General features: G+C 44.8%; 1 protein-coding gene across 1 annotated transcript; it reads left to right on the top strand.

Annotated features, from left to right (window-relative positions):
- Positions 1–27,148, top strand: SNCG (synuclein gamma). Its single transcript, XM_074999480.1, has 5 exons — positions 1–368; positions 10,315–10,356; positions 11,778–11,905; positions 26,113–26,184; positions 26,758–27,148. The coding sequence occupies exons 1-5, from the start codon at positions 248–250 to the stop codon at positions 26,776–26,778; spliced, it is 384 nt and encodes a 127-aa protein (XP_074855581.1). The 5' UTR covers positions 1–247; the 3' UTR covers positions 26,779–27,148.

Genomic DNA, 27,148 nt, shown 5'->3' with positions numbered 1-27,148 from the left:
CCCAGGCATTGGTGACATTGCAGTGCCTCTCATCACTAAGCACTGGCAAAAGGCTGTGTAGTTCACCACGCTGTCGCCATCCAACACAGGAATAAGAGCAAAAGACAGCACGAGACGGAGAGAGAGAGAGAGACGCTGAACAGCCACAGAAGGGCGAGCCTGCATCTAGTGCAGTGTGCCTGGTGGTGCTTTCCACCATTAGTCTTGAGCCAGTTCCTGCACCTGGTACCAAAGCAAGCAAGCAAGAATGGATGTCTTTAAGAAAGGTTTCTCCATTGCTAAAGAAGGTGTGGTGGCTGCAGCAGAAAAGACCAAACAGGGAGTGACTGAGGCTGCAGAGAAGACCAAAGAGGGTGTGATGTATGTAGGTAAGAGCGCACTATTTTTCATACACAATTGAGCATGAAATGTGACATAAATTATCTTCCAGACGGGCACAGAAGTACCGGATAGAAATTAAAACATGGGACTGAAACGTAGAAGGTCAGTATCCCTTCCCTAGCTCCGTTACAGCCTCATGGTGTGATCTTGGGCTGTCAAAACCTTTCATGCCTCAGTTTCCCCATCTGTATCACAGAGCAAGCGATACAAGCTTCCCAGGGTTCGGGGTTTGGAAGCTGGATTACTACATATTAATTAACGGAATGCTCAGGAAGCATTTGAAAGCCTCTGACAGAAGGTACAATTTACAATTGTTCCCTCTTTGCTTTCAGAATCAGTCACCCTCCAAACATCTGAGTGCTGGTGAGCACTCCCTTACCTGCAGCCTGCTAAAGGTAAAGTGACTGAGGCATTAAGGGCAGACACAGTGATTTTGCTTATCGAGTTAGGCTAGTAGGAATTACTTTTTCCCTCACACTTATGCAACTTTATTCTGAGATCCTCTTCCTTATGCGCCGTACCACTTTGTGTGTGATAATGCTGGACCAAACAGTGGGTTGGTATAACACTGTGTTTGTAGTCCCACCTTCCTTCAGAAGGGAGGGTTGCTTGTGTAGCTGCTGGCTGCAGGTAACCTGTAGTTTTAAAATAGAAACTGCCCTTGATTCCATGAACACTGCCTTAGACACAGGTGATTCCCCACTTTCAAAACCTTACTGTACTTATACAGCTGCATTTTCCAGATTCAGTAGAATGAGAAACCCATTTGTAGCAAATCTCCCTCCACCAGTTTTGATACTTACGGATGTAGTACAGTTGATCTTGTCACTGTCTAGCAACCAAAAACCAATTCACATTTTAATCCAAAGCTAAACCACAAGCCAAAGTTTATAGCATCTCTAAAAACAAATAAATAAAAATGATTAGTACAATGTGAGTTTTTCAATCGCTCACCCAGCTGTCAAATTTGAGGACTGCTATTGTACCCAATTCCTTCTGCCTAGGTGATCATGACAAGGTCACACTGCATGTTTAGCATTTTTATAAATATGTTCCCAGGTCTTTGATTTGCTGTTCATTTTTTGCCTGGTCACGAGACAAAGCATAGAAAGTTCTGCTGTGATATTTTGCATTTAACCATTTCAAAAACTACTTGAAAGTCTTTTGAACCTAAATCAAGAGTGTGTCTGAGACTGACTTTGAGGGGCATGGATAATTTTTTAACTGAATCGGTCACACAAAGATTTTAATCAGCAGCACATTGCCCAAGCCATTATAAAATGCTTTCCATCTTGTTTATCAGAGAACTAGAAGGAACCTCAACAGGGTATCAGGTTCAGTCCCCTGCACTCAGGGAAGATAAAGGGTAAAAAATACATAATAGCCCTTTGCCTTTTAGGGGCGTAGTGGTGGGGAACACATAATGCAGGGCTGGGGCATCTATAGACTGGCCTGAATCCAGCCTGTGGCTTGCTTTGATCTGGCTTGCAAGATGTGGGGCTCCCCCGAGAAGTGAAGTCAGACGGGGGAGCCCCCAGCCTCCTGGTCCTGATCGAGGCAAGCTGCCTGATCGGGGGGAGGGAGCAGATCTGTGCGCTGCTGTTTCCCCTCCCCTGCTTCCCCGGCTGGGCAAATGGCAGTGCAGGGAAGCGCTGTGCCTACGCTTGCTTGCAACCTCCACCCTGGCGCTCCCACTGGCTGATGGAAGCGCAGGATGGCACAAAGTCCCCCAGCCTCCCCGGGGAGCTGCGCCAGGTGGGTGCCCCAATCCCTTTTCCCCTCCCACACCTTCCCTCCCTCCCAGTCCCCAGGCCTCCATCCAATGCCTGCACTCTGCCTCATGCTCAACCCCCACACTGCCTCCCCAGCCTGCTTCTTCATCCACTTGCCCAAAGCCTGCACCACTACCCTGCTCCTGCCCCCTCCCTCCCGCCCAGAGCCCCCACTCCCTCCACTAGCCCAGCCACACTGACCCTTTCATTTTGGCCCCACCCCAGAGCTTAGGGAGGCCCAACAAAATCTACTAGCCTCAGGCCTGCAGACGAGTTAATCCAGCCCTGGGCTAAGTCCTGCTCTCAAGGGGCGTGAGGTGAATGGCTCTTTTCCTCTCTCTCCTTGTCACTTGGGCTAGTTCATTGAAGGTGGGTGGGTGGGTTTTTGGTTTTGCTTCTCACTTCTGTGTGGCCCTGGACTGAGGTCTCTGTGGGTCAGTGACCCCCCCAACCCCCAAAAAGTTTGCCATTCCCCCCCCCCTACCGCCCCCAGTATATTGTATGGTAGAGCTTGCTTAGTCCTTTTCGGGGTACCCAGGATTTCACAGAGTAGGGATGCTAAAAGCCAGGTAATTAAGCTCTCTCAGGAACTGGTTTAATGAGTGACAGAGATGGATGCCATTTATGTGCATGTGTACAGCCCATTAGCATTGCAGTGGCAAGAACCTGTCTGCCACACTATTCTCCCTGGCTGTGTGCCCATGATATCCTTAACCAAAATGCGCGGCTGCATTGAAACGCAGTCTCAGTGCGCTTTCCCTCCTCCATTGCCTACAACTGTGCTGTTGAGACACTGGGTTTGAAACCTGAATCTTAAGCAGGGGCAGGTGCTGTGTAGTTGGACCCACTCAGAGACATGAAGGTCTTCTCTGGACAGGCCCAACAACTGAGTGGGGCAAAGGGGGAAGTTGCCCTGGGGCCTGGTGGTTCAAAGAGGCCCAAGTTTCCTGGCTGCTGCTGCTACTACTACGCTCCAGGTGTCTCTGAAGGCTGGTGGGGGAGGGAGCGCTGTGTTTTCGGTGGTGGGGAGGGTTGGCTGCCCCAGCCCCGCCCCACCCCGCCCCTTCCACCTGAGGCCAGACCCCTCCTACACTTTGCCCATGGGGCCCGCAGAAGCTCTCAGCTCAACTGTGCTTGGATGTCTTGTTTTGAGTCAACTTCTTACAGAATTCTGCTAACGAACGAAAAACCACTATTTCACTGCCCTGAAGGGTGTGCTGAGTCGTCCTGAGGATTCCACTTGATCAGACTCTGGCACCAATATTGATGATTCACTGGAGCTTGAGATAACATGGCTACTCCTGTGACCACTACTGCAGCGTACAGCTTCATGGAGCTTGCATGGTCACCCTCGATCAGCTGAGACCTTCACGCTGGTCTCTGGGCCTGATAGTTTCAATTCCCAACCCAAGCCAGTTCCTGGGGTTGGGGGTTTCACTATCCTGCACTTACACTGCAACACAGTTTGAGGCTGTGTGGGCTGCTGGGTAAGCAGTACTCCCATTACAGAGTCATTCAAATGTGGTCCTTTCTGCCTATGGGTGTGGTTACCCAGCTGGGAAAAGAAGCTCGACTGGCATGTGCCATGAGCAATGTCCTCGCAATAAAACAAGTTTTCTTCCACGCACTGCTGCTCTCGAGAACATAATGGCTGTTGTGGATTCCTACAGTTAGTGCATGACCAGCAGCAACACTGGGACAAATTTTTGATTGGTGTAAATAGATAAACTCCAGTGAAGTCAATTGAATGGCATCAGTTTACACTAGCAGACAGTCTGGTGCATTATTGAGTTGTACAGCACATAGGAGTACGAGCCACATAGAAAGATCACAATCATAATCACAAAATTATATTCAGTATCAAATAAATATGGAACTCGAACCAGTAGCTTTCATTAAAAATGCAGTTCTGGCATATCCAAAACATGTGGCCTCCTGCATCAGTCACAAGACACGCAAGGCCTGCACCTTCAAAGACCACAACCAATGCTTCTGGCAGGAGCTGTACACACCGTCTTGCATTATTTCTTTCTGAATGTATAAGCTCAGGAGGCAGCCATATTTGTTTGTAGCATTACAAACAAAATACCCAAGCAGTCCTGTAACACTTTAAAGACGAACAATTTAATTTAGTAGGTGATGAACTTCTGTGGGTAAGAATCTGATGAAGTGGGTCTTACCCACAGTAGTTCATTACCTAATAAATAAAAGCCTTAGTCTTTAAGGTGCTACAGGAGAGATTGCTTTTTTCTGAACACCTGTATATCTTCAAAAACAACAAGAAGTCCTGTGGCACCTTATAGACTAACCCATATTTTGCAGCATTAAGCTTTCGTGGGAACTCACCACACCTCTGATAGTTGTGTAGCTTCAGGGCACAGTGCTTTGCAATCACTACAGTGTACCTACTGACAACATAAAGCTCCTTGCTGCTGTCTCATTTCCCAGGTGTAGGTTTTCAATATAGCATATACAATAAACTCTTCCATATCTGGCAGCCTCTGCACGGGGCGGTTGCTGGATATTCAAATATTATGGCTAACAGAGAAGATCGCTTCGCCATTTGGGGTTTTGCTACAACAGCACTTCCCTCCCCGAAGCTTTTAGCAGCCTGGCTCCCCCTGGAGCACTGCCTCCACCCACACAGCCCCCTCCTCGCTCCCAGCAGCTCTGGCCCTGTCCTGTACTGGCATGTGCGGGGTGCAGGGGTGGCTCACCATGCTCCAGCCACCCGTCTCTGCTGGGGTTAAGCTGTGCTCAGCAGCAGGCTCTGGCCTATGCTGTTGTGCGGGGGGGGTGGGGGGGGGGAGGAGGGCTGGCACCCCGTGCTCTGGCCACCCATCTTGTCACCTTCTCACAGGGGTTCAGCAGCCCAGGATATGCTGCTGCATGGGGGACAGGGGGAGGCTGGCATATAAGCGGGAGGCGCTCTCCCCTTTCACAGCTCTCTCCCCCAGCCCCCCACTGGCGGTGGTTAGTGAGCAGCCCTGGAGCCGCCACAGCCCAGACCCAGGGAGGGATGGTGTCTTGGCTCCCTGGCTGTGTGCCAGAGCCTGTCCCAGCTTAAGAATGGGAAATGGCATCACTGGCTTGGCCCGGACGGGTTCCCTTTCCAGACTGCATGCAGCACAGCTCTCTGGAAGAGGAAACTCAGAGGCTGGGAATAGTACCTGGTGGCAGAGCTGGTTATCTGTGAGAACCAGTTAGTTGACTCCTGGTTAAAAAGAGTTTACTGTGTTTCTGAATCCTTTTTGTAGCAGAGGCAGGAAAGGTACGAACCTGTAATTCTCTGCACACAAGCTGCAAGGAAAGTTAAAAATTAACCGTGCAACTTGACAGCTTCCTCGGAATGCGTTACAGGCCAATAGATGTCGCTTGTTGGCAAGGGGATGTGCCAGAAGATTAGATTTCATGCAGTGCATTAGGAAGGCTGAAGTCTGAGTCATTGGGTGTGGTCCTGAGTGCATTTTAAAAAACAGAAAAGAACCTCACAAGCCGCGTGCAAGCACAAGGGGCTTTTTGCTGATGTTGCTTCCATCTTTATTTTTGTTTTCTAGGTCCTGCTTCTTTGGCCTTATTTTCCTCTTTGGGGCGGGTGGAGCGGGGGGCGGGGGGCCGCGGGTAAGGTGTGTGACTCATAGCTATTTGTAAAGTGTCTTGGCAAAAAGAAACAACAAAACTTCCCATCCCCCAACCACCTCCCGGACCCCAAAAATAAAACAAAATTAAAAAAAACCACAAATGTAATGACTGATATAGGAAAACTCATTACAAGGTTTGCTTTGGTTTGTGTGGTCACTGAAGTAATACAAAGATAACAAATACACGAATTTAGTGAATTAAATCAGACGATTTCCTTGATGTTTGGCTATTAAAAAGGATTTATAAGCATTAAAGCAGAGCTGTGTTTGAATGACTGTTCCTAGCGCACTGTAGACTATTAAGCCGCGCTTTTTTTGGAATGGTACCACCTGATGCAGTGGGTATGTGCAGGAGTACTGAAGCAAGGCTATGCTGATGTTACAGAGGTTCCTAAATTTGAGCCAGCCTTTTTAGGTGACAAATCTGAGGAACTCACTCAGATTGAAGTGACATTAGAGGAGGTTTTGGAGTTAATTGATAAGTTGAATAGTAACAAGTCTCCAGGACCAGACGGCATTCACCCAAGGCTTCTGAAAGAACTCAAATGTGAAATTGCGGAGTTATTAACAGTGGTTTGTAACCTATCCTTTAAATCCACTTTGGTACCAAATGACTGGAAGACGGCCAATATAACACCAATATTTAAAAAAGGCTCTAGAGGAGAACCTGGCAATTATAGACCGATAAGTTTAACATCAGTACCAGGCAAATTAGTAGAAACACTAGTAAAGAATAAAATTGCAAGGCACGTAGAAGAGCACGAATTGTTGGGCAAAAGTCAGCATGGTTTCTGCAGAGGGAAGTCATGTCTAACTAATCTATTAGAATTCTTTGAAGGGGTTAATAAACATGCGGACAAGGGGCACCCAGTGGACATAATATACCTAGATTTCCAGAAAGCCTTTGACACGGTCCCACACCAAAGGCTTTTATGTAAATTAGGTGGTCATGGGATAGGAGGAAAGATCCTTTCATGGATCGGGAATTGGTTAAAAGACAGAAAACAAAGGGTGGGAATAAATGGTAAATTTTCGCAATGGAGGAGGGTAACTAGTAGTGTTTCCCAGGGGTCAGTCCTGGGACCGATCCTGTTCAACTTGTTCATCAATGATCTAGAAAATGAGGTAAGCAGTGAGGTGGCCAGGTTTGCAGATGACACCAAGTTGTTCAGGACAGTCAAAACCAAAAGGGATTGTGAAGAACTACAAAAAGATCTCAGCAAACTGAGTGATTGGGCAGCAAAATGGCAAATGAAATTTAATGTGGGTAAGTGTAAGGTAATGCATGTTGGAAAAAATAACCCAAATTACATGTACTACATGATGGGGTCAAATTTAGCTATGACAGATCAGGAAAGGGATCTTGGAGTTATAGTGGATAGTTCTCTGAAGACATCCACGCAGTGTGCAGCGGCAGTTAGTAAGGCAAATAGGATGTTAGGAATTATTAAAAAAGGGATCGATAATAAGACAAAAGATATCATACTTCCCCTATATAAAACTGGTACGCCCACATCTTGAGTACCGCGTGCAGATGTGGTCTCCTCACCTCAAAAAAGATATATTGGCATTAGAAAAGGTTCAGAAAAGGGTGACTAAGATGATTAGGGGCTTGGAACGGGTCCCATATGGGGAGAGGCTAGAGAGACTGGGACTTTTCAGTTTGGAAAAGAGGCGACTGAGGGGCGATATGATAGAGGTATATAAAATCATGAATGGTGTGGAGAAAGTGAATATAGAAAAATTATTTACCTTTTCCCATAATACAAGAACTAGGGGACACCAAATGAAATTGATGGGTAGTAGGTTCAAAACTAATAAAAGGAAATTTTTCCTCACACAGCGCACAGTCAACCTGTGGAACTCCTTGCCCGAGGAGGCTGTGAAGGCCAGGACTCTATTAGGGTTTAAAAAAGAGCTTGATAAATTTTTGCAGGTTAGGTCCGTAAATGGCTATTAGCCAGGGATAAAGTATGGTGCCCCTAGCCTTCAGAACAAGGGCAAGAGATGGATGGCAGGAGATAAATCACTTGATCATTGTCTTCTGTTCTCCTTCTCTGGGGCACCTGGCATTGGCCACCGTCGGCAGATGGGATGCTGGGCTGGATGGACCTTTGGTCTGACCCAGTATGGCCATTCTTATGTTCTTATGTTCTTATGATGCACTCAGGGCATACTGTATTAGGACCTCATTGATGACTGTGGGCATTTAAGCAGTGCACCCCTTTTCTGCCTACAGCTGTTTGCTTCTGTATAATTATGGAGGGTATTGCAAGCACAGTGCAATAGTCTCTGGCTTTCAGATGCTCTGATCGAGCATGCATCCTACCATTAATCCATTCTGCTGCATTAATTAAAGATTTGTTAGCAGCTACATGATTGTTTAGGCATTTAAGGGTAAAGTAGAATTATAGGCTGTTAAGTACTAGGGTCTCTTATACTCAAGCCTAAATGACCATAGCACACACACAAATTACAGACTGTGTTTTAAGTAGTGCTATAATCATATTGGTTCCAGGATATTAGTGAGACAAGGTGGGTGAGGTCATATCTTTTATTAGCCCAACTTCTGTTGGGCAGACAAGCTTTGAGCAAACGAGAACACTGTTCGCTTTAGCAGGTCATTACTAATCAGAAAGGACAGGACCGGGCTGGGTTAGTTGCTCTTACAGCTGTGCATGTGTTCTGCCTTCCTTCCAGGCTTGCCGTGAGTGCTGGGCATGGGCTGCAGTTAACCCCTCCCCGCACTCTTCAGCCACACGGAATCACGGCTCAGTGCTCTGGAAGCCAACGCTCTCCGTATTTACATTATGCTGTAACTTGACCACACAACCGAACCACTTTTAACCAAAAAAAAAAAAAAAAAGTAACAAGAAGCCTTGTGGGTTTAAATGATTTTTAAGAGCTCAATAAGATGGAAACTGTGAAGAACCATTTTGAGAGAAACTTCTTTATTAAAATCCATGGTGTTACACTAGGGATGGCTTTTAATACAAAAACTGAGTCTATTGCAGAGGCTTCCAACCACTACAGCCGTGGTTTACAACCTGTGGGGTCTGCAGGCTGTGGCTGAGCTTTCCAAGGGGGCCAGCACCTTCATTTGAAAATTTGTAGGGGGTCTGCAAATGAAAAATGGTTGAAAACCTCAGTGCTAGGGGTTATCTACACTACAGTCCAGGCAGAGACACACCTGCAAGTTGTGCGCAAGCTAAATACAGCCATTGGGACATTGCTGCATAGATGGCAGAGTGGGCGAGCACCCCCAGTCGCATCCAGGGGGCTGGGCAGGCTTGTACACAGGCAGTTAGCCAGTTCCACTGCCCATGCTGCAATGGTCACTGTTATTTTTCAGTGCACTATTTCGTGCAGCGAAAGCACTGTGGCCTACCTGGGCACACTCCAAGCTGCAGCATAAACACGCTGGAAGTGATCTGACATCCTGCGGGCTGATGTACACATACAAAGGGGTCTATTGAGCAAGTTGTTTCAGGCTTGAAGGAAAACCCACTGATTCATTGTTCCTTAGGAACCAGTTCCCTCAACTTCCACTGACTTCAGCACCTCACCATGTTGGGCTGCTCAATACATTATGCATTCCCCAATTGTTATTTTCACACCAGTACTGTAAAAGCTGGATTTCCTGACATCCCTGGCGAACAGGGATCGTGGGATAATCAAATTTGCCAGTTAGTCAAGCCCCTCTTGGCTGACCCTGGTGGAGGGGAACCTCCCCACTGCTGCCAGCCCCCACAGCAGAGCTGGCTCCATGGCAGCCCACCATGGCCAGTCCTGCTCAGCTGGCCCCAGCTGGGCAAGGAGACGAGCTCTGTGACAGCTGATTACTGCAGAACTTCTGGCCCTGGGGCAGCTTCTCCAAGTGCTGGTTAAGAGAATGTGCTGGTTATCCGAGTTCCAGGTGACGTGGTTTTTGCTGTATTTAGAAATACCTGCGTGGTCATTGTCACAGTGGCAGTGACTGGCAGCTTGTGGCTGGATGAGCCCATTCTTATACTCTGTACCTGACAAAAACTTCCAGTGACTGTCAGACATTAGGGCCTTAACAAGTGCTGAGCATGGGCCTCCTGCTGGCAAGTAGGGGCAGAGACAGAAAATGTAGCTCAGTGCTTGAAAATGTGGAAAAAAGCAGATTTGGGACGTTTTTTCAAGGTGTGTTCTTTTGTGGAGTCTTTTAAATAATTGGCTAATCTAACCTGGGTTTAACTGCACTGTTAAATCAATTAGCTTTTCATTTTAAAGATATTATTTGTGTGTAAACGGAAAAGGTTCAGTGTCTAGGCACCTCCGGATAACACACATGCCAATAGAAGGAACTGGAGCTGCCCAGCTCCCAACAGAAAAGCTCCCCTGGGCTTGAGCGTGAGTAGAACTTAGTCCTTACTGAGAAGTGCTCAGGGGCTTCAGAGCACACCCTATCAGACCTGGAGTGGTGTGCATGCCAAAATCAGCGAGGTCTCTGACAGGGGGGATGCTGTTGATGGAACCTCTGTTTCTGTTCACAGGTGCCAAAACCAAGGAAGGGGTTGTGCACAGTGTGAGTTCAGGTAAGAGCACAATCTCTACTGATTTGTGTAAATCGACAGTGCCCTGCTGTAAATGTGAGCATGCAATCCTACTGGCATAAAGCAAGAGGAGTTTTCTTTTAGACATTGGAAGCCAGAAGTACAAGTTCCCACAATAGTTCTTGGTGATAGAAATGCTCTGCATGTTGGGATTCCTGAACAAAGTAACACAAGAAAGGCCTCATGGAGGCATTGATGTTCTGCTCAACATGTCAAAGAGTAAGGCTTGGTCTGCACGAAGCAGGTGAGTCGATTGCAGATACACAATCTAGGTATGGCAATTGCATTGCTAGAATCAATTTATCTGCACCTGACTTACCTGCACAGAGGGAGGTCACGAGGAGAAACTATCCTCTCGACCTCCCTTACTCCTTGCAATATCAAGGAGCACGGGGGTCAAGTGCCAATCCCAGGCAGTTCTATTTCACTTGCCTCTACCAGGTGCGCAAAATCAGATCTCAGAAGATCCACCCTGAGCAGGTCGATCTTCCGGGTATTGTAGCCAAAACCTAAGACTCTCCTTCTGCTGCACAGGTGAAGGATGCTTATCACTGAGCAGTTTTGTAAGCAGTAGCTCTTTCCAATGCTGGAAGCAGGCCAGCAGGGCAGAATCACTAGATCGGGGCAGAGCATTCCCAAAGAGCCTCCCTTTTTCAACAGACTCTGCTGAGTCATTGAAATCCAAACACTCTGTGGAGACATTTGCTTTGGATAGATTTCATTTGGAAGCCTGCCTAGTTTTCAACCAGCTCACCCACCCTTGGCAGTCTGCCTGGCAGTCTGCCTGGGAATTCGGGCCCCCATGGTTGCATGGCTGTGGCCTAGATGGACTGCCATGGAGAGCGCGCTACTTGCTTTCACGGAGAATTTTGAACTTGTTGGTTTTCATTCTAATTTGGAAACACATCAAATTATGGAAACATAGACAACCATGGAACAGAATTACCTGTCTGCAGCCATCTTTATTAATCATCTACTCGGGGCTTATAGGGTGGGTTTAGCTCGGTGGAAAGGGGTTGCATCAAAAGAGTCCAGTTAGCTAGTCTAAAGTGGGCAAGATAATTTCTTCTTTTTTTCTGTGCTTACTGCTTCTTGGTGTGGTTTCTTTTGCAATTTCCCTTTCCCTAAAAGTTGTCAGGTTGTTTTTGAGGTGAGCATCATACATGAGAATTAACCCAATACACTTCAAAATTGAGCTCACATGTAACCTGCATTCAGGAAGCCCAAGTAACAGATTGCACAGGGCTAAATATTGCTGTGTTATCCTGCTGCAACTAATGGCCACTCCCATGTCAGTGGTCCAAGCTAGCTCTGTTGCGTGTCAGTTATGATGTTACCCAGTTAAACTAAGACCAGTTTTGAGTTTGATTCACTGACTCTACTTTTTCTTCAACCTTTAAAAGTTGCTGAGAAAACCAAAGAGCAGGCCAATGTGGTGAGTGAAGCTGTGGTGGCCAGCGTGAATACAGTGGCAAACAAGACCATCGAAGGAACAGAGAACATTGTAGCCACAACTGGGATAGTTAAAAAGGTACTGGCATTATTATTTCAGAGACCGCCAAGAAGTAGGAGGCTTGCCTTGCATTATACTTCCTCGAACACTGGGAAAGGTTTCCGAGGCTCAGAGTTTGATATTAACAGTTGAGATCACCCGTGCATTTACCCAGACAATCCTCTGGTGATAGGCTGTGTTTAAGATGATGATTTCAATAGCAGTATAATGGGTTGATACTGCCTCATATTTTGCTGTGTAATAAAGACTACTGCAGGCACAAGTTCTTCTCTGTACATGGCTCAGAGATTTGCAAAGTCACTAGTGACATTGGTTGCCTTAATTTTTGGATGCTCAACTTGAGATACTTTGAAGGGGCTTGATTTTCACAAAGTGCTAAGCATCTGGCCTATGAAAACTGAGCCCCTTTCAAGTGCTCTGCCAAAACTGAGGATATAATACAGTCTTACAAATGCAAAATCCATCCCTCGTAGTTAATGACCATTTCCCACTTTCCGGCACCCCCTATTCCCCAGCATGCAAAATAAAACAACTTGCAATGTGTGCATCATTTTAATATCCTATTTATATGGAACAAAGAAACAGCCTTGCTTGTCACGATAAGCTTATTTATTTGAGCAAAAAGCAAAGGAGAGACCTTAAAAACACAAGCTAATGAGGTAAGCCAGTCTTGGGCAGCCACTCATTTTGCCTATTTCTCTTCTCTCCAATAAGACTACAGGGAAGAGAGGCCATCTATCTATATCCTTGCAAGTTTCTTAAAATGTATAGTCCATATTTATGGAAAGAATTTTGCAAAGATAAGACACCTTATCTTGACACCCAAATAAGTTATTTTCTTGCATATTTGAAATGAGAAGACTCTGGCCTTTTGGATAGAGCCATTGTTTATGGTTTATTCCAGTTAATGCAAAAAGCAGCGATGTTTCCAAAAATATCAGCTATATTCAGTATTGATGAGGATAGATGCTATGTGCATCTCTGTGTGGTGCACCCCGGGGAAGGAGAGGGGAGCTTTGCATGCTCCCCCTGTCCCCAGCACAATCTCGCAGCTCCCAGTGGCCAGAAGCTGCCTGGGCTATGCTTGTGGTGCAGGCAGTGGGTGCAGAGCTCCACCCACCCGCCACCCCCTGGTGTGTGCAGTGCAGAGATGCACATAGCTCCCTGCAGGTGGCTGCTTTGAGCCGCATGTGGGGGTGAGGTATGCAGGGAACCTGCCTGAAGGACCTGCTGGTTGGGCGCCAGCTAGAGTAAGTGCCTTCTGGCCAGAGCCTACACCTTGCACCCTGGCACGCCCCACACCTGAGATCACAAAGCTAACCCTCTGCACCTGCACTCCTGCACCTATACCCCCTCCTGTTCCTTCACCCCCATCTATGCCCCAATCTACTGTGCTAGGTCGCAACCCAAACCCCTGTACCCTCTTCTGCCCCAGGTCACAACCCCCTCCTACATCCGGCAACCCCTCTTATGCCCCTCCCCCAGGTCAGAATCCTCTGCACCCATTTCCCCTTCTGTACCACTTAGGTCACAACCCTTCCTTCACCCAAACCTCAAACCTCTATTCCAGGGCCTACCAACGCCCCTCCCCTGAGCTCCCTTCTGCACGCAACCTCCTTTCCAGATCCCACACCTCCCCCATTAATATCAGGGAAGAGTGCAGCCTTCGACAACTTACCCAGTTCCTGGAGTGCCCCATCACATCAAAAATTGTTGTCCACCCTTATTCTACGACCCGTGCGTCTCAAACATAGAATTAAGGCAACTCAAGAAAGAGGTAGGTGGTGCACATCTTAACTGGGCCAGTACTTGCTTGTCAGTACTAAAGAGCAGTATTATTGAAGACCCATTCTGAGTCCAGACTCAAGATATATTTGACCCATAAATGACACAAGAAAATCTTCTGCTTGGTTAAGAATTTATGCCAGTTTTGACAACAACTAAGCCTCTGTTAATGAGGGCCAGTGACATGAATTATGCAATGATTCAGACAGGTTTAAACAAGAAAGCTCCTGTTCTCAGATACAATGTGGAAGCTTTAGCTGGTTCCAACCTTTGAATGATGAGCATGTGGAGGAACAGGCAGGAAAAAAGTGTTCGTTAGGCAAGAGAAGAGAAATCACACTGCGGTTAGTGCAGCCCCATAGAACCACTATTTGGGAGCATGTTTGTAGCTTGGTAGTTTTCTTTAGTCCCACTCCTTAATGAGATGCTGTCGGTGGAGTCCAAGTAGATGCAGACAAAAAGCCGCACTCATCAGCTACCACTTAACTCTCTAGGCTCTCTTAATTCTTGTTTGCCACTCTTGGCACACTTGCTGGGGGTTGCTGACCCCTGGCCTAAGCCCTGCCCCCTTATCAGCATTAGGTTGCTCTCCATACAGGGAATGTTTGCACAGCAGCTGGGAAAGGTGATTCCCAGCATGGGGAGAAAGATGCGCTAGCACTGATCAAGCTAGTGCGCTAAAAACAGCAGAGTGGTGGTAGTAGTACAGGCAGCCGCACAGACTGCCTCCTTCAGTACAATCCCATCAGAGGGCCTCAGTGCACACTCAAGCAACTGGTCTAAGGCTTGGCTCATGCTACAGCAGCCACACTGCCATTTTTAGTGCATTGGCTTGCTCAGAGCTTGAATGTGTCTGTCACACCCCCCAGCTACAGCAGTGCTTTTTTTCTAGGAAAAAAGGGTGCTGGCACTCAATTCTGATTATTCCTCATAGGGGTTAGGGTGTTCCATTTTCATGCCCTGGTCCCCATGTTCCTGCAGAACCAACAGGGTCTTCTGCCCTGGTGCCCAGGCTGCTGTGGGACTGGCGGTGAAAGTTTTTCTGTTGTTCTAACAGCAAACAGGTGCTGGAACTCAGTTCTGGTGCATTGCACCAGAGAGCAAGCCCTGAGCTGCTTCCCAATCTGCCAGATGTGTGAACCTGATTCATGCTGCACCCAAGCATTGTATATGTAAGGCCAACAGACCTGGTTTGTTGGCAGGCGGGAACGATCCTGCATCCTTAGGGGCTCAAGCCGTGTGCTCTACTGCATGAAGTAAAAGCCAGCTGGCCTTTAGCTGGCCCTTCACTCACCCTTGTCAGGGGTCTCAGTGCCTGTGAGGTTACATTTAGAAAACCTGGGCTTCTACCTCACAGCTGTGGGTTCCTATCGGCAGCAAAGCATTTAAAAGTTAGGACTTACAATGTTCACGTCTCTTCGTGGGTGGAGCCCTTCATTGCTGGCGTTCCTGACCCAACAGCAGACACACCATTATGGGAAATTAAGCTCCTGTATAACATTCAAACTCGGTATGCCACATCTGCAAGGAGGTGTGCACCAGCAGAGCGGAAGAGCAGCCGCTAGCCGTGTACGCAGATATCTTGGAATACGGGTACAAAGGAAAGAACTAGGAATTCACTTGAGCATGTGGGGTCAGATTCTCCCCTGCTAGCATGGGGAACGGCAGCTGGACTGGAGAGATACGCATTGCCTTTCCCTTTGCCAGTTGGAATGAACCTACCCTTTTGGGCACCAGCTATCCTGTCAGCTTAGTGGTGGTCTCTCTGCGTCTGCTGAGGCACACCGGTGGGTACTGTGAGGAAACATCCAGTTCTCTGGTTGTTAGCGGACTCAGTCTCCTAGGCTAGCTGTGTGGCATCGATGCCAGTTTATTTCCAATTAAAGAAAACAGGCAGCTGATCAAGAGGAGATATAACTGGGCTGTAGAAACTGATAATACCCAGTGAATGAAGGAACCAGTTCACAGTTCAGGGGCCTAACTTGATTTAAATAATGTGAGAAGAGATACCAGAGAAATACTGTTGATAGACAGACAGAAAACAGGAAGACAATGAAATAAAAGGGGAGACGTTCTTAAGAAACTTCTTTATCAGCAGAGTAACTCGTGTGAAATTGAGTTACCAACAGCAGCAATGTGAACCGCAATGCACTGGAAAATATGTTGGGGAGCTACTCAGAGGTATAAACATACATCATCTCAATGCTGAAGTTAAGTGAGCTGCATGATGAGCCTTCAAGTCTGAAATTGTGAACAACCACCCTGATGTTTGAAGAAGTTTGTCTGGGCTGCCTAGCTCCATCCTTTCCTCCTGCTTTTAATTCTGACTTTGGAGGCTCAGGTCATGATTCCATTGTACATTACATCCACGTTGGCCTCTTGACTGCAGTGGGATTGGTGCAAGAGAAAAATGAGCAAGTGAGTTAGCTCTAACTGACACTTTAAACAGCGCCTGTCTGGCAGCATCTTAAAGGAAGAGCCCAAGACCGTCTGAATACCAATGAACAGAACATGTAGTTCTGTAATCTGTGCACTATTTAAAAAGGAAAGAGTGATTAGCATTAGGAACGAACCCGTCTAGTCCATATTTAGCATGCTTGCATCTGTACAAGTCTCATTGGCTCCATCTACACTACAACAGAAGATCAACCTGCTCAGGGCCGATCTTCCAGGGTTTGATTTTATGTACACGTGAAATGACACACTCAGGGGCCAAAGTCGACCCTGTGCGCCTCACAAGAGGCAAGGAATAAGGAAGGGCAAAGGAAGAAATGCTCCCGTTGACCTTTCCCTGTGTGGACAGACATGGAAGTCGACCTTAGATACATCGATTTTAGTGTGTCCCTGAGGTTAACTTCTATGTCTAGTGTAGACAGAGCTTTAAATTCCAGGGCTTGACTTGGTTCTGTGTTGGGTTTTATAATGTTCTCACCACTGTAGTGTCCAAGCACACATTGGCAACATGCCTAACCTTTGTCACATACTGCTTCTTCTTTTGTGATGAATGTTACTGTTACTTTGCAAAGTGCTGTTACTTTGGGGAATATTACTCTGTGTCAGCTCATCCCTCTCCCATGGAGCATACAGTTCCTCAGTATGGGCTATAAGCACGGATATGATTTACATAAGGGATTGTGTTGGCATTTATAGTAAGTGCTGCCATCAAGCATCAATGTGAGACGCACAACCGACATCCAGCAGAGAATTGCCAACAAGTAAGAGCAGGTCCACGCTAGACCTTAAAGCAGATTGCAGATATGCAATCCCAGCTATGGGAATTGCACGCTGGAAGTGACATATCTACGGTCGACCCTTACCTGGTTGCCCTCACAGAAGGAGGTTGACAGGAGTAATTCTTCCATCGACTTCCCTTACTCCTCATGAGATTGAGCAATGCAGGGGTCAAGTGTCGAGCCCTGATAGTTTGTCGCATGTCCGCAGTAGGCATGTGGCATATAGTTGTCCCCTTAGGCTAATTTCTGCTCCTGGCATCACACAGGAAGTCAATGACGTTTAATGGGTGCAGCTAAACAAAGCAGTTGGCCTTCAGCAATTTGTAGCACCTGCTACACTGAGCTGTCTCATTAGTTTGATAGCTACTAACAAACAAAGGGCCATTATGCCAGAGTACTTGGCTGCTTCTATTTCCAGTGTCCTCACTAGATGCTGGGGGCACCCCATACCTCACAAAAAAGAATGTGCCCAAAATAACTTGGGACCCAAGCAGAGTGACTGAGCACCTCTGGGGTTTTGCTGAATGTATTCGCTTATCAGTGCTTTCATCTCTTTGCGCTCCTCTGCTTAACCTCGACCAAGGAAGGTTCAATAAATGTCTTACTTTTCTATATTATTCAGGAGGGGTTTTTAAACACAAGATAAAAAAGGCATTATTGTTGATGTGCTTGTCTTGTTTAATGCAAAGGTTTTCTGAATGAGGCCAATCAGTACTGTACCCTCATCACTCCTTTGGGTCAGCTTCAATGTTTGTAGAAAATTGCCCTCCACTCAGTATCCTTGACTGAGCTCAGGGCAGAACTTTTCATCTGCATGACTCTGCACAAAGCTTGCTGCATTGCAGCCTCTCACCATGTGATCAAAAGCAAGCAAGCACATACACACACATATACACTTGTTAAACGTCCCTCAGGAGCTAGAAAAATTTCCCTGTAACTAACATCTCACTAGTGTTGCCCTGCCACCCTCTTTAGTCTTTTGTCTCCTCTGGTCTAGTTGTCACATCATGGCTCTGTGATTTTAAAATGGTTTTGTTCCTCTTAGTTCACAAATTATTCTGGTTGTTTTCAGTTATTTGTAACCACTCTATATACACATAACTTACATTGGATCTCATCTCATGATTGTTTTAGTTGTTTGCTCTAACACCTCTGTAATCTATTGACAATTTGGTATTTCCTTTCTTAAACATTGCATGTTCTAAAAATGAATAGGGAGGAGAATCAAAAATACTTCATATAAATGGGCCACATTCTGCTCTCCAAAAAAACTCTCATTGTCATTAATGGGGTTGCACTGAGACAATTAAGAGCAGAATTTGACCAAACAGCTGTTCATGAAGGCTACGGCTACACTACATTGCACTTTCAGAAGAGGAATGCAAATCAAGGTGATCAAAAATGCAAATGAAGTGCTGATTTACAAATCTCATGCGTCATTTGCATTATATAGCATGATTGTGCTTCTGGAAGAGGTTTTTCCCCCAAAAAAACAAAAAAGCCTTGTAGACAAGGTTTCTTTGGGGCAAAACAAACCCTGTTTTCGAAAGAATCCTTCTTCCTGAAACAAAATAGGAAAAGCATTCTTTTGGAAAACTTTCTTTTTTCCTGAAGAAATCCCATCTTCAAGGCTGTTTTTGTTTTTGGAAAAAAATCTCTTCCAGATATGCAATTGCATGAAATTATGCAAATGAAGCACTAGATTTCTAAATCAATGCTTCATTTGTATTTTCAATCTCCATTTGCAGTCCTCCTCCAAAAGGAGAATGTTGAGTACCTGTAGCCTAAGTGTATTCTGTTAGGAAGAAATTCAAGCATTATAAAAGCATATAAGAATCTATAAAAGGCCTCTAATCTGGTAGAACTGCTGAGATTCTGCACCAAGTGAGTATTGTAGGGGTTAGACATGGAACATAAGTACATCACAATTAAACTGAATACACAATTGGGATTCTTCACCTTTTCATATATGTTTCATGATAGTCTAAGGATTTATTTCATCCTATTACTCTATAGACAATAGAAAATTAAGATTCTACTAGAAGCAAAACAAGCTTTAACTGGGAGACGTTGCACATAAATAGCATTTACTCTCTCTTTCTTATTAGATGTCTGGTTTAAAGTATTAATGTCTATTGTACCATGAACAGCTCAAGATGTATAGAACATGCAACATGGCTGAGTGTTTCTGGTGAAACTTTTAATTTTGCATATTAAATGGTAATACAGTTTGAACCTTTCTGGTCTGGCACTCCCTCATCTGGCAACATCCATAATCTGGTTTGATTTTAGTTAGCTGGATGACCAGTTATCATGGGTGTGGCCCAATTTCCTGTGGTTCCATAAAATTTGTTTACAGATGCCAGTTTGGGCTCTCAGTGTTCTGTGCTGTTATTTAGCTGCAGTTTACCCATAAATGGCTTCTAAGAGCCCAGTAAGCAGTGGAAGTGTTGTTAATGCTGCTAGACAATATTGACCTCCCATGGTCTGGCAAATTCTCTAGTTTAGCACCAATCAGATCCTGAGGATGCTGGACTAGAGAGGTTCAACTTGTACTCTGAGAAATCACATGGGAAAAGATCGCACCATTTGGCAGTACATATTCATATGAGCACTCCCACCAAAGCCAGCACATCAAGAGTTGGCCCTATAAAAGTACATTGCATATTAAAAGAGCCAGAAAAGCCAGGCACTATAATCTGTATGATGTACACAGGTGCTTTCTGTTTATTCTGGCACTCATTGCTCTTTTAGTCAGAAATGTCTGCATCAGTTAGGGTGATGATTCAGGTCCAACCTGTAACGTTCCACTTGAACAAGTCTGGAGAATTTATCAACATACCTAATCTCAAACATGGTGAGAGAAGCCATTCTCTTGCAGGAGACTTATTTGGAGTCATCTCCAAGAAGTCTGAACCATCAGAAACTGAATAGATTAACTTGATAATGGGCTGAGTCTCTCCAGCTCCTTGCAAGTTGGTGAACGCTTGTCGTTTATTAAACTTGTAGCAGACGAGGTCACCAATGCACCTCATCAGGTTCACAGATTTTTTTTTAACAAAAACAAAACACAGTCCTGCTTTCTACTGAATTTATTGCCTCTCTAGCTATAGAAAGCAAAATATCATCAATTATTATTAAGATTCAGAAAGGCATCTGGTATTATGGACAGAATAGTGTTGCCATATTTGAGTTATTAACTACAAAATGTTCCGTAATACAAGCAGGTTCCCTTTTATATGTGTGATCTCTAGCCAGAGGAGAATTTAGGACAAATTTTTTCAGGAAAGAGGTGTTTGAATACTAATTTGGAATACCGGTATCAATTTTAAGACGTAGTTTACTTTCTCTGGCAGAGTTCCATTGTATACAATTGGAGTTTCGCCTGAGGCAGGGCTGCTGGATTGGGATGCTTTCAGGATTACTTTCCCCAAGAAAGTTAAACTCAAGTGCATCTCAGTAGTCCTGTGTTTTACTCAATTTTTAGCTAAAAGAGGAGCAGAGATTGGCCTGTGGTTTGCCAGGGAGGAATTCAGCAATAATTAGATCCTGGGATTCTAGTCCTGTCCTCCAGCTATGACACCACATGGCCCTGGAGTACAATAAACACATTTCCTGATACTATAAATAGTGCTGCTAGACTCAAAAGGACATTCTGTGTACTGAGGCTAAATACCTCATATGTGGTAAATAAGTGCTCTCAAAAGCCATTGACTTCAGGGGAATTTCAAAATGCTCAGCACCTCTCAGGATTGAGGCGATAGTGAAACAAACCATAAAAAGAGCAGGAAATTCTAATTGTATCTGAATCTTACAATAAAACCCTTAGCCCCTTGGCTGTGCAAAGGACATTTTTACATACAAATATCAAAATGACATTGGTATCCTTCTAATACTTGAATATAGAGTCCAAGATCTTAAGAATATTCAGTACCTGCTATCTGAAAAATCCCTGTTCCCTGAACTACGCCAACTATGGTGCTCAGGGAGTTTTAAAGCAGGTCTTTTCCCTAGCTGAAGTGAATTGACCAAAGAGGTTTGATTAAAAAACCAGCAAGTGTTCCACCTGCCATTCAAAACCATCATAAGATAACCTAAACCTTCAGTGCCCTCAGTACTGCATTTGTAATCTGTAGTTCACCACAGAGCCCACCGCTCTATGGCACAAGCACTACTTCAAAGAAGTCCGCTACATGCAATGCTAAACACAAAATAAATAACATTAAACTCACTTGTTAAATGAATGCCATGTATCAACATGACAAATGTTAAACTGGAAGAGACAACTTCCATTACAAATGAAGGCAAGTGTTTCCTTACTTATCTTGAGCAACAGGGAAACAGAAAGCACCAAACTCTGAACTTTATTATTTGCCAGTTGAGCCAAATTGATGATTCAATTTGTGGGAAAACAAAAAACAAAAACAAACAAACAAACAAAAAAACCCAACCAAACAAAAACCCCTACCACCTCTTGGTGGTACATGAGAAAATTTGCCACTTTACCAACCAGAATGACATGTAAATGATGTTGACAACAGGAAGTTGTTTCACCAATTCTGTATGCCCTTTGTGGTGGACAGAAGTCATCAGTGTGGCGTCCCGACAGGTCTGCTTCATCAAGGATGGTAATTCTTTGCCTACATGTGTATCCCTCTCTATATCCATGAGTCCTGCACTGAACCATTATGCATCTGTACCATCTAACAAAGGACTAATCTCAGTCAACGCTAGGATAATTCGTTGCCCTCCCCTGACCCCCAGGCTGGACAAAGACAATGCATTAGGGTACACTTTTATCCACAAACATAAAGAAGTTACACATCTCTCCTGACATATTAGGTTGCCACCCTCTGAAGTACGTAGATTCTGCCCATTACCTTGCACATGGTGGTTGGATCCAAATGTTGCTATCCGTCATGCTGTCATACTGTATGCTGTCCTTCACCTAGGTCGCTATGGTTACCTATAGGGAGTATTCTGGTATCGGGGGTGTTATGGTACTAACTTGAATGTGTTTAATTCAGCGTGCTGTTAGTTTAGACTCTAACCTGAACCTGGGCTGGTATGTTTGTTATTCATGGGGTGTGTGTTGGTAGAAAGATGTTTCTTCACAAGTTGTTCTGTTAGGACCCCAACCCCTCTGGAATGCAGTTACAGCCTTTGTCTCGTACCTCTTTGGTATGGGTATTTCTGTAATATCAGCCCTGCTCTTGCCAACATCTGAGAGTCAGGGCCTGCCTTTCGCTCACTACTTCGCTTTGCTTTATATTTACAAAGTCCTGACCATTGTTATCCAGTCCTTGGGCCCCACACCAGGCCTGTGATACATGAGTTTGTACTTCGGACCCTCTCCTTACTACACTCTTAGGTGTGGTCTGCAAGGGGTAAGTGATGTACGCTCCATTCATACTCCATGAGAAATATTCATAAAAGACACAGGGGGTTCATTTACTGCTCGGGCATGTCTCCTCCGTGTTGTTGAATTCCTCTTTATGGAAGGCCCCAGAGTCAGCAGGGAAAAATCTCTGCATCTTGATTCCATTGGAGTGGCATTGTCAGGGAGCCAGAAATGTACTGGTGAAAGATCTATTATGGGTACTGGAGTCAATCTAGAGCTGCAAAGGCTTCATTCAGTTATCCCTGTCCACTGGCAGGTCTTCTCTGTCAGTCTCAGAGAATATAACAGTAAAGCAGCTCTCTCCCCTCCACCACCACATACTGTGATGGAAAGAACAGTCCTACAGCCACAGAGCAGAGACCTAAGTGTGGGCAGCATTGTCCCCTGTGAGCTAAGCACCTGTGCAACCACTCAGAAGAAGTTCAGATGCCACCAGCTGATTAACAGAGTGCCCACACCTAAGCTTTGTGTTTCTGCTGGTGGTGCACAGTCGCACCTGCCTCGGTGCGCCTAAAAATGTATTCTGCACATGGCTGGGAAATATCTGCACATGGATGGAAAAGCTCAGCGGGAGCATCAGTTGGGCGCTCTTCTTTCTTTTCCCACGTCAGCCCCAGACTTGTTCTAGGACCTGCCGTGCTTCAGTTTCCCTATTTCTTGTGTCACAGGAGTGAAGGCTTTGAAATCTTTAGATGAAACTTTACTATAAGTAAAGAAGTTTGACAATTTAAAATACATTACAGCCCACCTCTACTTAGCATTTAAGGTATGAAGTGCAATACAATCAAGAGCTAATTAATCATTGCAACACTGTTGGGCAGTGGGAATTTATTATCCTCGTTTAGCACAGGGTGAAAGCCTGGCTGCATGGAAATCAATGGCAAAGTTCTCACTGACTTTAACAGTGGTAGGATTTTACCCTGCACATCTTGCCCAGGCACACAGGAAGTGTGTGTACAGCTGGGATCAGTATCCACCAATTGCTTGCTCTTAGTTCTGTATGCAGAGCTTTGTAGTTCACATTGTCTACTTTAAAAAGAACCTTTACATTAGGTTTATCAGCTAGCAGCCTTAACTACCAACCAACAAATGCCAGATTGCAGCCTGCAGCCCTGTTTTGTCCAATGTTCTCGATGCTACACAGGGAAACTGGAAGGAAGTAAGTGGGAAAAAAGACAGCGAGGTGAAAAACCTTAACACAAACTGACACTTCTTCATCCTGTAATTGTGTGGGTTCCTGTCCTGTCAGTTTAGAAACATTCTCAAGACACTTGCTTCCTGTCCATTCTAAAAACAGAGTAAGGAGGCAGTTACGTTATTCTTTGATGGAGTCTTTGCTAAAAGCACATTTAAAAGACCAGTGAAATAGATGTATATGGATTTTTATACCCAGTTGTCACACTCAGACATGGTTTCCTGCCAATGACTCCTGGAAGGAACTACTTTTTTCCCAACTTTTTTACTTTTTTTGTAAAGTGAAAAAAGTTACAGCCTTCTGTATGAGATGAGCAGCCCACCAGAGTTCCCTACAAGAGCGGTTTATAACTGCAGTACACTGCCATTCCGACTTGTTCACACGCCCACACAAATGGCCTCTCCTTTTGCTCCTCTAATGCTAGGCAGCAGGTTTAAGCCATTAGTTCACCTCTAGTTATCAGCCTAGAGTCTATTAACTTATTGGAGGCCAAATCTGGGATGCCCTGACTACTGCAAGTGATTATGTGTGAAAAAACAGGTAGCAAAGTGTATGAATTAAGCAATGCACATGATATGACTGAAAAATAGGCAAGAAAGGAAAGAAAACACTGCTCCTAAACAGGTTGTAAATAGTATGAAGCACTCTGACAATACAGTTTCAGGCTACTTATACTCCTTGTACAGTGCTCAGTTATAAAATGACCTGCTGTTTATTTTAATGTGGTTCCAAACACATCCCAACTGCTTTACAAACACAGATCCTAGTCCTGCAATCAGAGCTGCAGGTGTGCATCCATTTGGGGTGGTAAGTTTCGCCTACATCCAACACTTTACAAATCCTGAGGGGCAGAGCCGTGGCTGCTGTAAACTGCTGTAGGTCTGTAAAAATCAGCAGAACTAAGCCACCTGGCAGCAGCTAAGGAGCCAGCACATACATGTGTCAGATTTTTATTTATTGTCCTTTTTTAATTAAGATACATACACACATAAGAATGCCGATTCCATGACTAGTAGGGACACTGTTGATTATCATTATCAGCTAGTATGTGTTACTTCCCGTTTCAGATGTCAAGTTTATCGGTGCAGGGAATCTCAAATGGTCTCGTTAACTGGAGTGCTTTTCCTAGCCCTCACTAGTGGCAGTGGGCCAGCATCCTCACCGATGATGAGGGTGCGAGAGTTTCTCTGGTGTTTGTTATTTGTTGCCACCACAGCTTAGTACTCCAGTAGGAAATGCTGCTGTTGGAGTGATCTAGCTAGACCAATGCCACCTTTCCACCTCTCTGCTCCTGTTGGTCTGACTGAACTTGAAAGTAGAAAATGAATTCCAGATTGTGCATAGCACAATGCCATTAAAATACTGGGTTTACTCAGCACAGTTCAATTTGATAATAGCAGCAATCATTCCAGTTAATTATGCAATACAGACATGGGTTGAATCTCTATAGTCCGGCACCCTATGGACCGGATCAGTGCTGAACAAGAGAATTTGCCGGAACCCGGGAGGTCAATATTGTCCAGGGTCATTACCAACATGTCAACTCCTTACTGGGATCTTAGGAGACATGAGGGGTAAAGTAGCGTTAAATAACTGCACAGAACACAGAAATCATTTGTAGACAATCTGATTCTGGGTCAGGGTTTCGTGCGTAGCAGAGCAGCTACCTCACTGCAATCTATTGAAAGCACAGAACACCGACAGCCAGGACTGGTGGTTGCAAACAAACTTTAAGGGAAAGTTGTCCACACCCATGATACGTGGTCATCTGGATAACTAAAATCATGCCAGATTACAGATGTTGCCCAATGAGAGAGTTCTAGACTAGAAAGGTTCAACCTGTAGTAAAGAAAAAGGTCTGTTCCTCCCTTTACTCATTCCTTTATTTCTCACCTACATAAGTGCTATGCACTAACTGCAGAATGCTGCCCAGTAGAAGGATTAGCATAAAGGAGGGAGCCTCATAACCAGTAGAAGCTAGTTTTCTATGTCCACACTGGGGCCTTGCACCAACTTTGAAATGGCTCCTGGCAGTAAAATATGAATTGATATAGTTTAATCTTTTGTCAAACAGATACAGAGATGAGAATTTTTTTCATGTGAAGCCACTTGAGCATTTTGGGAGTTATTATCAAACGAACTTTTGTCCTCTCTGTGGAATGAGTGTCTTGTGTGAAGTAGATAATCTGGGGAAAATCTATATAGAGCCTCCCTTGTTGACAGTGAGAATGAGCTGGATCTGTCCCTCCTAGGTCTCCCACGTTTCAAGAGCCAATGTTCCATTTTTAGATTAAAGGAAACTACTTAGAAAAAAAAAAAAAGAACAGAATCACCAAGAAGGAGAAATTAGGGAGTGTCTCATTCTTTAAGAAGCTTACATTGCAATCTTTCACCACCCTGCTCCTCAAAAGATAGGCAGACTTTTTGCACTTCAAGGTGTGAGTACAGAAAACTGAATCAGAGCTGTATATGCCATAGTTCAAACCTGTTATTTTTCTCCACATGGAAGATTTGACTCCATTTTGCAATGCCTGTTTAAGTAGCCTCTTTAAAATGAAGTGCTGGCTACACCATGCTGCAATAAAGGTAAATGTTTGTCTATATCCTGCAGGAGGAGATATCTCACCCAGAGAATCCTGCAGAAGAAGAGCCCCCAGCAGAAGCCATGAAAACCACTGGAGAGGTAAAGCCCAGCCACAAAGCAGCTAACCCTAGAGTCCCTAATTAGTCCAGGGTGTGTCCTCACAACCTAGCGTGTGTACATTTTATGTCTGTCTTTGGTCTCATGAAAATGAATGACTAACATGGTCTTTAGGTAAGCACCAGTAAAGAAAACCCCTTAAAAATGTCTCCTAACACACCTCTAACTTTACCACAGGACTTCTATTTCTGGCTATTCCCCACATTCCCCATTCTATCAGTGCACCTCAGTGCTGCTCTACAAAGGGCCCGATGTGTATTCATGGGTCTCTGGCTCAATGCTGCATGAGTCAGTGGTTTTTATGACAAATGGAGATTAGGCTAAGAATTATTAAACTAAATTTATCTAGGGACTAGAGCTAGACTAGAATGTGTATGATTCTGAAAGGGGAAAGGATAACATTAATATACTAAATCACCTACACTCTCCATCTTCTTGTGGCTTTTTTTTTTGAGCTTTTTAATCTGAGAATCAACCTTCATAATCTGTGTTTTCCTGTTATATGCCTTCTCTCTGAAATACAACTCCAATTTTCTTCTTTTGCTTCTCTTGCAGGATGAAAATGAAGGGAATTAATCAATTTCAGGATTACAAGTGCGAACATAAGAATTCCAGGAGCACACACTGAAATGTTAGTAGAAACCACAATAGGGAAATCATCCTTTTCATTGGCTAACTACTTTCAGCACTATAGCCTACCTAACGTATCATACACTATATATGTATATGGCACCTGTTCACTATGGTCCGTTTCACTCTAACCACCTCTGTCTCCTTTGTGGCTTTATATCTTCCCATCTTGAGTCTTCTGGTGGACTGGTTGGTGAGCAAATAATTTATTGTAGTTAAAAATCACTGGTCAATGTCTTATCTCCATTTGCATCTGCACTTAGAATCCTGAGATATGAGGAAAATGATTTTTAAAATTACAAAATAAAAGTATTTG

This window comes from Carettochelys insculpta, chromosome 7 (assembly GCF_033958435.1).
Source record: "Carettochelys insculpta isolate YL-2023 chromosome 7, ASM3395843v1, whole genome shotgun sequence".
In the NCBI taxonomy this organism is placed as follows: domain Eukaryota; kingdom Metazoa; phylum Chordata; order Testudines; family Carettochelyidae; genus Carettochelys; species Carettochelys insculpta.
This window is presented reverse-complemented; position numbering and strand designations above follow the sequence as displayed.

What these genes read in the sequence shown, in the direction of transcription:
- SNCG (XM_074999480.1), top strand. Translation starts at nt 248, where the DNA reads ATGGATGTCTTTAAGAAAGGTTTCTCCATTGCTAAAGAAGGTGTGGTG. An exon ending in TGTGCACAGTGTGAGTTCAG is followed by an intron (nt 10,357 to 11,777) that starts GTAAGAGCACAA and finishes AACCTTTAAAAG; the next exon opens with TTGCTGAGAAAACCAAAGAG. An exon ending in CAACTGGGATAGTTAAAAAG is followed by an intron (nt 11,906 to 26,112) that starts GTACTGGCATTA and finishes TATATCCTGCAG; the next exon opens with GAGGAGATATCTCACCCAGA.